Source organism: Delphinapterus leucas, chromosome 9 (assembly GCF_059928025.1).
Source record: "Delphinapterus leucas isolate spDelLeu-1000000601 "Yukka" chromosome 9, BTC_Dleu_Yukka2, whole genome shotgun sequence".
Lineage (NCBI taxonomy): Eukaryota > Metazoa > Chordata > Mammalia > Artiodactyla > Monodontidae > Delphinapterus > Delphinapterus leucas.
This window is the reverse complement of record NC_143137.1, coordinates 44,802,637-44,818,472: the sequence shown is the minus strand read 5'-3', so window position 1 is coordinate 44,818,472 and position 15,836 is coordinate 44,802,637. Positions and strand designations below refer to the sequence as shown.

Here is a 15,836-nt window from a genome sequence, read left to right as displayed (position 1 = left end):
AGCCATTTGCAATTATTCTTATTACTGATAGTTTTGGACTTGATTCTACTGTCTAATTTTATAATCATTCTTTATTCCTTGCTTCTTTTTTCTCCTTTCTGCCTTCTATCAAGTAGATACATTTTCTGTATTCCCTTTCTTTGTTGTTGTTCATTTGCTGACTTAGATACTATAGGTTATATTTCTATTATTTTACTGATGATCCTTTGTGTTGCAAAAAAAGTTACAAAATTACAAAGCTCTGCCCAAAGACAGAATAGATCTTAGCATTCCTTAACTCCCTCTTAAATATCCCCTCTTCCATCTATAGCTTCTGTTTCCTATTTTAACGCAAAAAATATGGACATTATTTTTATGGTGACTAGTTACTCACATTTACCCACATGCTTTATTTACTTGTGTGCTCACCATTAATTCCTGTCTCTCGCACTTTGCTTTTGGGTTCACTTTTCTTCCTCTTGAGGTATGTCCCTTATACTTCTTTTAGTGAAGTCTGGAGTGCTAAATTATGTCATTGTAAACCTAAAATGTTTTTACTTCGCCTTCATTCATAACTAATAATTTAGCTATTTTAGCTATTATATAATGCTTTATTTTCCCTCAGCCTATGAAAGATATATCTTCATTGTCTTTTGGCATCTGCTGTTGCTAATGCAAATTTTGCTGTCAGTTGGTTGTCATTTTATTACAGGCAACCTGCTCGCAGCTCCCTTGAACATAACCAGATTCTTATAGCATTTAATATTTTCTCACCCTGGACATAATTTGGAACAATCTCACACAATGCATTTAGGTATGTGTTTGGTATTACTTAGGTATGGCAAGTGAGGTGCATTTACTGTCTAGGAATTTGAGCCTTTAGAGCTGTTTATCTATCTTCCATGCTCTTTCATTTTTAAAATTGAGATATAATTCACATACCATATAATTCACCATTTGAAGTGTACAGTTCAGTGCTTTTTATTTTATTCACAAGGTTGTGCAATCATCACCAATTTTTTTTTTTTTTTTTTGTGGTACGCGGGCCTCTCACTGTTGTGGCATCTCCCGTTGCGGAGCACAGGCTCCGGACGCGCAGGTTCAGCGGCCATGGCTCACGGGCCCAGCCGCTCCGCGGCATGTGGGATCTTCCCGGACCGGGGCACGAACCCGTGTCCCCTGCAAAGGCAGGCGGACTCTCAACCACTGCGCCACCAGGGAAGCCCCATCACCAATATTTAATTACAAAACATTTTCTTTTTTTTTTTTCCACATCTTTATTGGAGTATAATTGCTTCACAATGTTGTGTCAGTGTCTGCTGTACAACAAAGTGAATCAGCTATATGTATACATATATCCCCATATCCCCTCCCTCTTGAACCTCCCTCCCACCCCCCCTATACCATCCCTCTAGGTCATCACACAGCACTGAGCTGATCTCCCTGTGCTATGCAGTAGCTTCCCACTAGCCATCCACTTTACATTAGGTAGTGTATACATGTCCATGCTACTCTCTCACTTCATCCCAGCTTTCCCTTCCACCCCTGTGTCCTCAAGTCCATCTCTATGTCTGTGTCTTTATTCCTCCCTGCCACTAGGTTCATCAGTACAGGTTTTTTAACTTCCATATGTATGTGTTAGCATACGGTATTTGTTTTTCTCTTTCTGACTTACTTTTCACTCTGTATGACAGACTCTAGGTCCATCCACCTCACTACAAATAACTCAATTTCGTTTCTTTTTATGGTTGAGTAATATTCCATTGTATATATGTACCACATCTTCTTTATCCATTCATCTGTTGATAGACATTTAGGTTGCTTCCATGTCCTGGCTATTGTATATAGTGCTGCAATGAACAGTGTGGTACATGTATCTTTTTTTTTTTAAGTTGACCATTTTTTTGATATAAATTTATTTATTTATATTTTATTTTTGGCTGCATTGGGTCTTTGTTTCTGTGCGCAGGCGTTCTCTAGTTGTGGTGAGCGGGGGCTACTCTTCGTTGTGGTGCACAGGCTTCTCATTGCAGTGGCTTCTCTTGTTGCAGAGCACCAGCTCTAGGCATGCGGGCTTCAGTGGTTGTGGTGCGTGGACTCAGTAGTTGTGGCTCACAGGCTTAGTTTCTCCACGGCATGTGGGATCTTCCTGGACTAGGGCTCAAACCCGTGTCCCCTGCATTGACAGGTGGATTCTTAACCACTGCACCACCAGGGAAGTCTACATGTATCTTTTTGAATTATGGTTTTCTCAGGGTATATGCCCAGTAGTGGGATTGCTGGGTCGTATGGTAGTTCTATTTTTAGTTTTTTAAGAAACCTCCATACTGTTCTCCATAGTGGGGTATCAATTTACATTCCCACCAACAGTGCAAGAGGGTTCCCTTTTCTCCACGCCCTCTCCAGCATTTATTGTTTCTAGATTTTTTGATGATGGCCATTCTGACTGGCGTGAGGTGATACCTCATTGTGGTTTTGATTTGCATTTCTCTAATGATTAGTGATGTTGAGCATCTTTTCATGTGTTTGTTGGCCATCTGTATGTCTACTTGGGAGAAATGTCTATTTAGGTCTTCTGCCTATTTTTGGATTGGGTTGTTTGTTTTTTGATATTGTGCTGCATGAGCTGCTTGTATATTTTGGAGGTTAATCCTTTGTTAGTTGCTTTGTTTGTAAATATTTTCTCCCATTCTGAGGGTTGTCTTTTTGTCTTATTTATGGTTTCCTTTGCTGTGGAAAAGCTTTTGACTTTCATTAGGTCCCATTTGTTTATTTTTGTTTTTATTTCCATTTCTCTAGGAGGTGGGTCAAAAAGGATCTTGCTGTGATTTATGTCATAGAGTGTTCTGCCTATGTTTTCCTCTAAGAGTTTTATAGTGTCTGGCCTTACGTTTAGGTCTTTAATCCATTTTGAATTTATTTTTCTGTATAGTGTTAGGGAGTGTGCTAATTTCATTCTTTTACATGTACCTGTCCAGTTTTCCCAGCACCACTTATTGAAGAGGCTGTCTTTTCTCCTTTGGATATTCTTGCCTCCTTTGTCAAAGATAAGGTGACCATAGGTGTCACCTATATTTTGTGCCAGTACCATACTGTCTTGACTACTGTAGCTTTGTAGTATAGTCCGAAGTCAGGGAGCCTGATTCCTCCAGCTCTGTTTTTCTTTCTCAAGATTGCTTTGGCTATTCAGGGTCTTTTGTGTTTCCATACAAATTGTAAAAATTTTTGTTCTAGTTCTGTGAAAAATGCCCTTGGTAATTTGATAGGGATTGCATTGAACCTGTAGATTGCTTTGGGTAGTATAGTCATTTTCACAATGTTGATTCTTCTAATCCAGGAGCATGGTATATCTCTCCATCTGTATATGTCATCTTTGATTTCTTTCATCAGCGTTTTATAGTTTTCTGCATACAGGTCTTTTGTCTCCTTAGGTAGGTTTATTCCTAGGTATTTTATTCTTTTTGTTGCAATGGTAAATGGGATTGTTTCCTTAATTTCTCTTTCTGATCTTTCGTTGTTAGTGTGTAGGAATGCAAGAGATTTCTGTGCATTAATTTTGTATCCTGCAACCTTACCAAATTCATTGATTAGTTCTAGTAGTTTTCTGGTGGCATCTTTAGGATTTTCTATGTATAGTATCATGTCATCGGCAAACAGTGACAGTTTACAAAACATTTTCTTCACCAATAAAAAAAAATCCCATGCCCATGAGAACTCACTCTCCATTCTTCTCCCTCCCCAGGCTCTAGTAACCACTAGTCTACGTTCTGTCTCTATAGATTTGTCTATTCTGCATATTTCACATAAATGGAATCATACAATATGTGGCCATTTGTGTCTGGCTCCTTTCACTTGGCAAAATGTTTTCAAGGTTCTTTCATGTTGTAGACCATATCAGTACTTTCTTCCTTTAGTATGGTCAAATAATAAGCTATTGTATGGATATACCACATTTTGTTTATATATTCATCAGTTGATGGGCATTTAGGTTGTCTCCAGTTTTTGGCTATTATGAGTAATGTTGCTATGAATATTTGTAGACAAGGTTTTGTGTGAACATATGTTTTCAGTTCTCTTGAGAACATACCTAGGAGCAGAGCTGCTGGGTGTTATGGTCACTCTATGATTAACATTTTAAGGAACTGCCAAACTGTTTTCCAAAGTAGTTGCACCATTTACATTCCCATCAGCAATGTATGGTGATACTAATGTTTCCACATCATTGTCAACACTTGTTATTATCCATCTTTTTTATTCTTGCCTTTCTAGTGCATGTGAAGTGGTATCTCACTGTGGTTTTGATTTGCATTTCCCTAATGACTAATGATGTTGAGCATCTTTTCACGTTCCATTTGCCTATCTTCTTTGGAGAAATGTTTCTTCAAATCTTTTGCCCACTTTTTAATTGCCTTGTTTGTCTTTTTATTGTTGAGTTATAAGAATTCTTTACATATTCTGGATACTAAATCCTTATCAGATTTATGGTTTGCAAATATTTTCTTTCATTCCATGAATTTTCTTTTAGTTTTCTTGATAATGGAACATTTTTAATTTTGATGAAGTTGTATTATTAATTTTTCTTTGGCAGCTTGGGCTTTCAGTATCATATCTAAGAAACCGTTGTCTAATTCAAGGTCACAAGGATGTTTTCTTCTAAGAGTTTTATGGTTCAAGCTCTTTCTTTTCTTTTTTTATATGGTTCCATCTGTACAGTATGTTTGGTATAAAGTCCTAAGGACTATCTTCCAACGTTAATTCTCTTTTCAGCTGTGTTCTACCTTGAGTTTATACCACCAACTGTGTTTTTCTTTGTTTTTAAAAAATCCCAATGACTATATGTTTGTTTGCTTTTTAAAATTATTATTAATTAATTTATTATTTATTTTTGGCTGCATTGGGTCTTTGTTGCGGTGCACGGGCTTCTCATTGCGGTGGCTTCTCTTGTTGTGGAACACGGGCTCTAGGTGCACAGGCTTCAGTACTTGTGGCTTGCAGGCTTAGTTGCTCTGCAGCATGTGGGATCTTCCCGGACCAGGGCTCGAACCCACGTCCCCTGCATTGGCAGGCGAGTCCTTAACCACTGCGCCACCAGGGAAGCCCTGTTTGTTTGCTTTTTAACATTTCAGATTTTGGATTGTTTCTTTTGCATATCTCTGTTCTTGTTTGGCTTCAGCATAATTATCCTTTATTGGTTTTAAAGAATTTTTATTCCTCCATTTGGCTCTTTGAGTATCCTAAGACATATTTTAAGTTGCTTGACAGCCTGCACCAAGAGCTTGTGGTAGAGGCATGTGCACTGTGGGAGGTAACGTGTGGCGCTTGTGAGGTCACAAGGAGAAACAGCGGGCTGGCTGTCATTATGAATGACGTAGAGGGCATCTGCTAAACAAAGCATGGTTTACTATGTCAAGTGTTTTGAGAACGACCCATTCCACCTCCACAGGCTTTCGAGTAGTTGGAACTCAGATCCTGACACCCAATTTGGGACCACTTTAGACTGCGAAACTAAGGCCAAAGACAGGGTGGCTGAGACTCTGACTCAGAGGTCTTAGAATCCCAGCAGGCCAGCAATAGGTCCCTGGCATAGCAGGTGCGAACCAGGTTAGGTCTGCATGTTCATGCAGATGTCCAGTATGTCAGAGGTCCCACCTGACCCAGGAATGTTATGACTTTACAAAGGAGAGCAAACACCATCACTACACACTGAAGTTGTTGGGTTTAGAAATGTTTTCCTCATAATGACTATAATCCTAAGGGCACAATAACCACAAACAGGGACAAGATGAAATGGGCTTCCAGAGACTACAGAGCAAGGTCTACTCAGTACTAAAAAACAGTCAGTATAGTTGTATAGCTGTAAGTTAGTAGAGTTGATACAAATCCAATTTCCAAAATGAGTCTTCTTCTGAGGACGGCTGCTTTCTATCTAGTCATAAATCAATTGGATAATGCTCACTCACACGCCAGGGCACCCGGCCTCATAAACATTTATGAGCACACAATATGTGCTTGTCACCTCAGCAGGCACTGGGACAAAAAAGAATAAGACAGTCCCTACCCTTGAAAAAGCCACCGATCAATGGTTAAAGGACTTATAAGCAAATAATTATACGTCAGCATTAATTCTACCTAGATAGTTTGGAGAGACTGCAAAGAGAAATTAACCAGGGGAGAAAAGGGTAAAGACTGTTCTAGGCAGAGTGAGAGGCAAGTAAGTTCAGGGGCTACTCAGTGGACACTGAGTCCAGCTGTTGGACTGGGGTAGGGACACTGCATTAAGTTGAGGCTGAAAAGGCAGATGGACGTAGATTATATTTCAGCTAATCTAAGATGCCGCTGATTATAAAGTGAACTATTATTTCATGTACAACCAAGAAAAAAATGCTGTTAATTCAATTATAACACCCCATTTCTTGCAAAACATTCCTATTTCAGAGTAGCTACAATGCAAGTCACTGTCTCTCTTTGAATGGATGAAACATGGAAATTCCCCAAAGAAACAATGTAAAAGATAAATTAACATTAGAAAACATAGTTTTTTGAAGATAAACTAAATGCAAACAAAATATGAATATAATTTTTCTTATCAAATTAGTGAAGTATCAATGTTAGCAGTAGCAAGAGCAAAGTGAAATGGCAGGCTCATTGCTAAAAGTATAAAATAATACTACTTTTCTGGAAATCACTTTGACAATAATGGGTCAAGAACCTAAGTATGTACATACTCTTTGAGTCAGTAATTGTACCTAGAGGAATCTGTCCTAAATCCATATTTACAGACTCAGAAGAAGACTTATGTACAAGAACGTAAAGTTATTAATGATAAAAAGGCAAGCTATATAAATGCCAGATTATTAATGAATACAGTCGGCCCCTTGTATCTACAGATGTGGAACCTGCAGTTATGGAGGGTTAACTGTGGGTGACTTGAGCATCCATGGATTCTGGTATTTGTGGGTAGTCCTGAAACCAATTCCATGGATGCTGTATATAAATAAATTGTGGCATAATCATATGAAATGTTAGTCAATCGCTGAAATTTTTTAAAATATTTAATAACATGGGGAAAGCTCATAATGTAATAGTAAATTTTAAAAGGGAGGAAACAAAACTCCATGTAGAGTATAATCTCAATCTAGAAAAAAAAAAGTATTTAAGAAACACTGGAAGGAGAGGTAATCTTGATTAGCTCTGAGTGGTAGCATTTTGGCAACATCTTTCCGTCTTTTAATTTGTATTATTTTTCGATTTTTCTACAATGTCCATATTTACCTGTTATAATCTCTCCTTCCCTCCAAATAAATGTGTTTTTCCAAGTTTTACTTGGAACCTAATTTGCATAGAGGATGTAAGCCTACGCATGGAGACAGTGAACAATAGGTACCTCTCATATTAAATAGTGATTACACAGGATTGTCATGAATGCTTAAAATTTTCTAGTAAATGTTAGATAGGATCCAGTACAGATCGTCCATGACCTCCTTATTTCTCAATAGTAGATACTCGCTATGAGCACCCTCTATGAGTCAGTACTATGTTAAATTGATGAGTATTGTTTCTAATTCTTATTATCATGCAGACAGATGAGAAAACAGAAGCTCCAAGAAGCTGAATAAGTGTAGTGAGCCTGCACAGTGTGAACATGGCAAAGCTGAGATTTGAACCCAAGTCTCTCTCTCTCACCAAAAATTCATTCTTCCCCCTGTGCCACCTGCCTCTCAAAGAAATACTTGCACAGCATGTCCCGATGAACCTTAAGGAAGATCAAGATTCTACTCTTTCCATCAGTGAGCAGGAGAGATTGTGAACCAACTATGAATATGTTATGTCCATTCTTGGGAGAACCTTACAAATGTGGGTGACAGAGACAAAGCCCTCTGATAACATGGGGTCAACAGGATGCACAAGGGGCCAGATTCCCCACTTATCAACTGCTAAACTCAACTCCTGAGAAACGGGTCCTCTCTGCTGTCTGTGATCAACTAAGATTATGAAGCAACGATATTTACCCACCTGGCAAGGTAAGGCGACTAGTGGAGCTAGTGCTTGGGGCTGGTGAGCCATGAGAATGCTTCTTTGTGCCTGTAAAGAGGAAAGAGAGGATGAGAAAGAATAGGATTGTGGACAGACTTTTCAGGCCGGTAAATGCTCACGTGCAATGTTATCAAATGATCCAAAAGTTTGGGTCTGAAGACAACATTGAGAAGAAGGTTGGGTGAGGGCGTGGGAGCAAAGCAGGGCATAGTCCATGGTCCAGAAAAGCCAGGAGCACAGCCTTTACCTCTGTGCGTGTGATGGTTCTCGGTCTCCAGACTGGTCTGAGCAGGCGTGCACTTTAGGATCACCAGGGAAGCGTTCTAAATATGCAGTTACCTGAGCGCCACACCCAGAGATTCTATGTTCATTGTACCGGGCTGGAGCTCTGGCATCCGGATTTTCAAAGCCCACCCCAGGTGATGCTAATGTACATCCAGAGTGGAGAACTGCTGCTGTGAAAGGGAAAGTTCTGGATTTAGAAGTGAGAAGTCAGGGGTTTGTCTCTGCTTTGTCCCTATAGCCTTTACTCCCTATTGGACCTCAAGCAACAAACTTGATTTCTCTGGAACCTCTGAAGAGCTGTGAAGATGAAGTCTTCATCTGCAAAACGAGGGAAAGGACAACAACTACATCCAAGTGTTCTGGCGAGAAATAAAGGAAGCGAGGTGAATTGTTCTGCAAAAGAACATTTACACATATGTGTGTGTGTGTGTATGTTTGTATATATATAATACATGCCTATACACACATACACGTATATATTATTTTATACATCAATATATGTATACACATAAAATGCACATACACATATATACATATATATTTTATCTATAAATGCAAATATTATTTGTTTATTCATTCGTTTCTTGGTTTATTTGGCCACACAGTGTGGGGCAAAAGAGGCCTGAAGGCCAGAATCCAGCAACAGGACAAATGCCTGGAGTCTGAGCTGGCAGAAAAGCAGACAGAATTCTCAGGCAGAGGGTAGGCATGATTTAACGTCAAGTTATTTGTCACAAGTCCCCTGAACCTACGCAAACTTTTTGTAAAGTCTACTTTCCATGCAGAGGCCTGGTGTGAGTGGAGGTTGTGCTAGTCTGAGTGAACATAGTCATGGGTAAAGATAACAAGAAGACACACGGATCTCGGCATCAGATGAAGCAGGAACTTGGGGTCCAGGCGAGGGATAAGCTTTCCCAACCCCGGAATACCTGGTGAGATGTGAAGATATATACTAGGGATGGTGTTTGAGACTGTTCCATTTTAGTCTTAAAGAACAGGGTACTACCCTTGACATTCTGTGTTACTGTCAATTATTATTATTATTAGCATTATTATTAGCAGTGGAAGTACCGTTAATAGTGTTAGTCATAGTAGTAATAATAGTAAAAATAGAGAACACGAAATTAATCCAAACACCTCAGACCCACAAAAACTGTTAATTTGCACGAGGTGAGAGAAGTGATATCTGGCAGAACTTTTAGGTCTTCATTTTCCAGATCTTGTAGATGCCCTGAATGTAAGAGTTGGGTGATTTTTATAAATATGGCTTCCAGGGTCATTTGCCGACCCACTGAAGGGGAACCTCCAGGGAATGGAGCCACAAGTTTGCAGGTCAACACATACCCCAGGTGAGTCTAATGATCATCCATCAAATGGGGTGCTCAGACACTAGAGGTAAAAAGATTTACCCAGGGCTTCCCTGGTGGCGCAGTGGTTGAGAGTCCGCCTGCCGATGCAGGGGACGCGGGTTCGTGCCCCGGTCCGGGAAGATCCCACATGCCACGGAGCAGCTGGGCCCGTGAGCCATGGCCGCTGAGCCTGCGCGTCCGAAGCCTGTGCTCCACAGCGGGAGAGGCCACAATGGTGAGAGGCCCACATACCGCAAAAAAAAAAAAAAAGATTTACCCAAAGTGATAAGTGGGGTCCGGGCCAGGGCTGCCTCACTGCACAGCTCCGGGGGTGCCACTCACACTGTATCCTACAGGAAGAATGGTGGACCTGAGTATGTAACAAGCCAGCCCCGATCAAGGGCACTACCAGGGTGCAGATCCATAGCCATTCCTGACCCACCAGAAACAACCTGTGTCCCACTGGATCCACCTCCACGGTGGGGAAGCCAATGATTCAAAGTGTTTATCCCTCCACTCACGGGATGTTTCACTTGTCTCACTGTCCCTTTCAGATAGGGTTTCTCTCGACAGATGCACACTGATATTTTGTCACATCATTCTTTGCTGTCCTGTGCATGGTAGGATGTTTAGCAGCATCCCTGGCCTCTACCGCTAGGTGTCGGCAACAAACCCCCTCCTCATCCCCCCACCAAGCTCCCCACCGTCGTGATAATCAAAAATGTCCTCCAGACACTGACAAATGTCCCCTAGGAACAAAATTGCCCTCCGTTAAGAACCATTGCTTTAGGAAGGAGGCAGAGTTTAGGGTTTTTTATTCAGAGGTGTGACTCACAATTTGGCCACTTGGTCATTAGCATCAGTCACTGTCACATATCAGGCAGCTACCACGTTCTAGGCACCATATTAGTAATGGACAATTAAACGTACGTTAGTTATCTTTTCTGATACTAACTCTCTGATGATAGAATGATTCCTAATTTATGGAATTTGGAGACAAAGTGTAAGTAATTTTCACAAAGTTACTGAATGTTGGGGGGCAAAATTTAAGCCAAGATCCTTCAGAGTTTAAACCTAGAGAAACTTTTCCCAATGACTCTTGCTATTTCTTGACCAATCCGTTATCCAGGTTTCCTTCAGGTGCCGTCTTCCTAAATTTGCCTACACATAAGAACTACCTGGGATTATTAACAAAAAGGAAAAAAACCCCAGATTCCCTAGCCCAGCCAAGCACTAGTGAGCCAGCATTTCTGGAGGGGCGTGGATCTTTCACAAGTGTCCCAGGTGATTCTGATCTTCAGGGAGGCTTGGAAAACCTTATATGATAGAAATTTCCTTCTTTAACTGCTGGAAAATAGGGCACTCTGCTTTCCACAGATACCCTCATGAAGCTGAGAGATCAAATGTAATGTGACCTAAATGAGCACTTAAAAAACTGCAAAGCACTGAATGACGACAAGCTTTTAATGGTGTTACCTGTAGAAATATTCACTATTGCCAGGTTATTTCATAGAAATGCTTGGCGCAATTAAAGTCACCTATCAAGGGACTTCCCTTGTAGCGTACTGCTTAAGAATCCACGTTCCAATGCAAGGGACACGGGTTCGATCTCTGGGCCGGGAAGATCCCATATACCGTGGAGCAACTAAGCCCGTGCGCCACCACTACTGAGCCTGCGCTCTAGAGCCCGTGCTCTGCAACAAGAGAAGCCACCGCAATGAGAAGCCCGTGCACAGCAACGAAGAGTAGCCCTGCTCACCGCAACTAAAGAAAAGCCCGCGTGCAGCAATGAAGACCTAACGCAGCCAAAAATAAATAAAAATAAAATAAATAATTTTTTTTAAATGACCTATCATGAGCTTCCCAAAGCCTGAAGCTTGATGGATTTTTCTTGGGGCAGCTTTTCATTCCCTTGGTGTCTCCTTTGCAGGTAGTGAATGAGACAGAAAACTCAGGGGGCCGTGGGTCAGTGGAAAAGCAGAGCTGCAAGCCCTCTACCAATGCGGTTATTTTCTCTGTATGCTTGACGAAATGCCCAATATATCAGGAAAAGGGAGAAACAAAGTGCGCCTCTCCTAATCGTGAGTCACAAACAGGTAGCAGGCAGAGACGCATAAAATAAACCTGTTGGCAATTTCTCCAGACCATCAGGTGGCTCCATGGACCATTGGGGGTGGTTAGGCTCTGAGTCAGCCTCCCATGGGCTCCCTGTTAAGTCAGGTTGTGTCCCTGAAATCATTTTCCACTCCATAGCCACCAAATAACCTATCACTTTATTCAAAGTTCCGTTCATGGGAATAATACTCAGCTTACCTAAGTTTCATTTTCTAAAACCCTTCACCCTCCCTTGCTCCCATTCCCAGGGAACACATCAGAAATTGAGCTGGAAGATCCATGTTCAGATCAGCTTTCAAACTGACCCCTACTGTTCCAGGCTGGTGGACACAGAAACCTCACTCTGGGATTTATTATAGAAATCTACCTGGGATGCTGCTCTGTGAGTGAATCAGAATTCACTCGGTAAGTGCTTTTCAATCCTGGCTCCACATTAGGATGGTCTGGGGAGTTCTAAAGAAAATATGCTGATACCTGGGCCTCCCCCTAGACATGCCATGCTGTTTCACTGATCTGGGATGGGGCCCGGGTGAGCCTGTCTGTAGCCAGGAGTGAGAAGCAGTGTACCCAGTGAATACCTGTGGAAGGCATTTCTTTCAGCTGTAAGGGAAGAGTTCTTTCTTCTGAGGAACTGGCATGCTTTATCCTCATGAATGATGTGAATCTTGTAAATTGTTTCTTTTCATTTTTATTTAGGTTTCCCGGAAACTCAGACCCAGTTTATGATCTAATGCTGGGAACTGGGGAGGCCTATTCAGCCTGCATGACCGTACACTAACGTTTGCCCTGTTTGACTCAATCTACAGTAGCTTGACTTCCTGCCTCTGGTTTTATTCTGCAGCCTTCATTTTTTAAAAGCAAATTGGTTACATTTATGTGATTTTAGACTTCTGAAATATTTTGTAAATGAGGTAAGGAAAATAAAAACATGAATAAACAACTACATCAGTGCTGACATTGTGCTAAGTTCCATTTTCCTCATCTATAAAAATTTAAAAACATCAATTTCAGGATGTCATTGTGAGGACCAAGTGAGAGAACTTAGCAAACTGAAGTGCGATAGAGTGTGTGTTATCAGTTTATATTCAAAAGAAAGGTGTGTGTGTGTGTGTGTGTGTGTGTGTGTGTGTGTGTGTGTGGGTACAGTAGCTAATATGTCATCTTTGGGAGAGAAGCACTTTAAGGTCACGCATTACATTGTCCTTGACCCAGAGCATGTGAATGTTCAAGGAGTAAACAACCCAATCAGTCAGCTCGGGGCAGAGATGTCAACACAGCAGCTTGTGTGACTGGAAGTATCTTTTGACAAACGAATAGCTTTCAGATATTTCAAATTAATGTCCTTGGTTGGTTCAGCTAAAGGGCAACAAATCCAATTCATCAGGAGTCTGGAGAAGAGGATGAAAGTGACAACCAAGGCTGCCTGCCTTGGGGCAAATACACACACCTAAGACTCAGGACGTGAGGGTAGCACTAAGCCCAATGATCGGCAACTTGACCTCAAGTAATTTCCCTCTGCAACGTAAGATTAGCACGGCCAGGCCCAAGCCTGCCGGAAAAGGTGATTTAAAAGCCCTTGAGACCTAGCGTCATCCTTAGTAACGGTCCAACAATAGCAATGTTGTTACAACACAAGCAGGTCCCAAGGCAGAAGTGGGTGCTGAAGGACTAAAGTAGGAAAAGTGTCTGTCAGTCTACTGTGCATTTTCACTCTTTCTTTTAGCCTATTGCAGTGTCTGCCTTTAGATACCCACAACATTTGATAACCGTTGCTGAGCACATCCACCAACATTTTCTCTGTGTTCCATTTAGGGGGTGGCAGAGACCAACGAGCTAAATGAATCGTTATCTTTGCCCCTTTGCAGCCTTGACAAAAGGGCATCAAGAGAAGTCCACGTTCTGCTTAGGGCTGTGGAATCTCTGAAAGTTTGGAGGGCTTCAAGCCCACCTCCTGTACTTTCCTAAGAGTTGTTTTCCAACAGTGTATAAGCTAGAGCAGCATAGGCAGAATGTTTGATAACATTTCTCCTCCACAATACATGAATACCATGCTTTCTTTTGTGTGACCTGATCTCTATTCATCACAAAGAACAATGATCAAAAACATAAGAGCTATTCAGACATGCAAAGTTATATGCTATTTAAATATGGCCGTTTTAATATCTGAATATGCCTTGGGATTGGGTATATGAATGGGGAGTCTGAAAAAAGGTCCACGACCTTTGACCCAGTATTCTAAGAATTCTTCCAATGGAGATATTCAGAAATGCGACAAAGCCTTATGTACAAAGAGCCCCGCTGCTGTTATTTACAACTTCAGAAAATAAAAGCATATAACTTAATTGTCCAACAGCAGGCAGGTAGTTAAGTAAACTTCACTAGAGCCACAAAATGAAAAATTATGTTGCAATTGAAATTATATTAGTAAAGAGTTTTTTTAAATGGGTAATGTTTACAATCCAATGTTATGAGAACAAACCATAATACAAAATTAAATATATTGTACTGTATGGCCTCAACTGTGTAAAAACACATAGCAAAAGACCATTGGGAAGTAAAGAACTGACACTGAATGGGGTATTACAAGTGATTTTAATTTTATTATACTTCTTTATATCTTTCAAAATAAGTTCTGTTTTTGGCTCTCAGGAAAAAAAAAGGAATTGAAAAAAAAGTGTTTCAATGCATGGCCGCTTGGGAGGAACATCCCAGCCTCTACAGTCAGTAATAACCCAGTGGAGTTACTGCAGAGGAACAACATACAGAAGTGGTCCAGATAAGGAGAAAATATTGCCAGGTAGCCCTTTCTACCTGAGGGAGAAGGAAAAGGAAAAAATGTTTGGAATTCAAAAACTAGCATCCTAGGAATATAAAACCGTATCGTGGTACCCAGAAGAAAACTGAACATGTGGAAGCCAGCCTAATTCCTGGAACACTGACATTTCTTATGCCTCCAAGGAGCTTCTGATAGCCCATCCACTCATCCCTCAAAAAAGATTATATGAGACGCAATACACTGTTTATATCTTCAGTGTGCAGGCAAAAGCACTTGGTACCTGGATATTGCTTGGCATTTGGAAGAATACAAAAGAGACACATGGTTGAGTGAGTCTGGACAGCCTCCTATCTGGGACAGAACATTGACAACAATGAAAAACATTAAAGTAAAGAAAAACAGGCTTTTCATTTTTCAAATTTCAATAAAGAGGTTAACTCATTGTTTTTATTTGGTAATCAGAAGAACATACAAGTACTTATTCATTACTAGATGCTGGGGGAAAATTATACATTGAGGGACTGTCTGCCTCATCTGTGCAATAAAGATTTACAATAAACACATAATTTATTGAGACCAGTTTAGCATATTCTGTTTTACATGAATCCCTATGATTTATTTTTGCATTTAGAGATGTGAGGCTATGGCATTTGAATAGTTTCTTTTAGTACAAACCAGCATCACAGGGAACAAGATGCTTTTCTTAAAATGGATGGTCATTCTCCTGCAAATTGCAACCTGCATTTTATCTGCTAAAAACATATTTCACATCATGGAAGTACATTCTATCACTGCCATAAAATACAAAGTCCCTTTTATCATCTTCCCTTTTGGAAGAGCTTTCTCAGAACATATCTAGAAATACCTTCCTTACTCCTGAAAAGAACTATTTATTCGGCATGATTTGGATTGAGGTTCGGGGTTTTGATTCTGCTTGCCTCCCTCTTTTGAGTCTTGTTAAACATTCTTGATTTTAATCCAGACATCTCCCCGAAATCCAGCTGAACAGCAGCAATATCTCAGGCTGAGGAGATGAGCTGAGTTGGTGGCCAGTGCCCTAGTAAGGAAAGGTCTAGAGGCCCACGGTGAGGGCTTAACATCCTAAGGAGAAAAACCCTGTACAAAAATTGTGCCGTAGACTGAGAAGAGATAATAAGAGCATTATGTTAGGCTCAAAGTGAGTCACCTTACTTTGGGTAATGGATATCCCATGAGGATTTCCTTTTTCCTGCTTCCTTTCCCCAAACTATTCCCTCCTCCCCATCTACTCATACCCCATCCCTGGCCCACAACCTTTC

At 40.8% G+C, this 15,836-nt stretch overlaps 1 protein-coding gene across 2 annotated transcripts in view; it reads right to left on the bottom strand.

Annotated features, from left to right (window-relative positions):
* Positions 1-15,836, bottom strand: part of PDE1C (phosphodiesterase 1C) — a 279,453-nt gene that overhangs the window by 12,525 nt on the left and 251,092 nt on the right. For both annotated transcript variants that reach the window (XM_089917542.1, XM_089917543.1), the window contains exon 17: positions 7,993-8,061. In XM_089917542.1, coding sequence (XP_089773668.1) covers positions 7,993-8,061 — 69 coding nt within the window. The remainder of the gene's footprint in view (positions 1-7,992; positions 8,062-15,836) is intronic.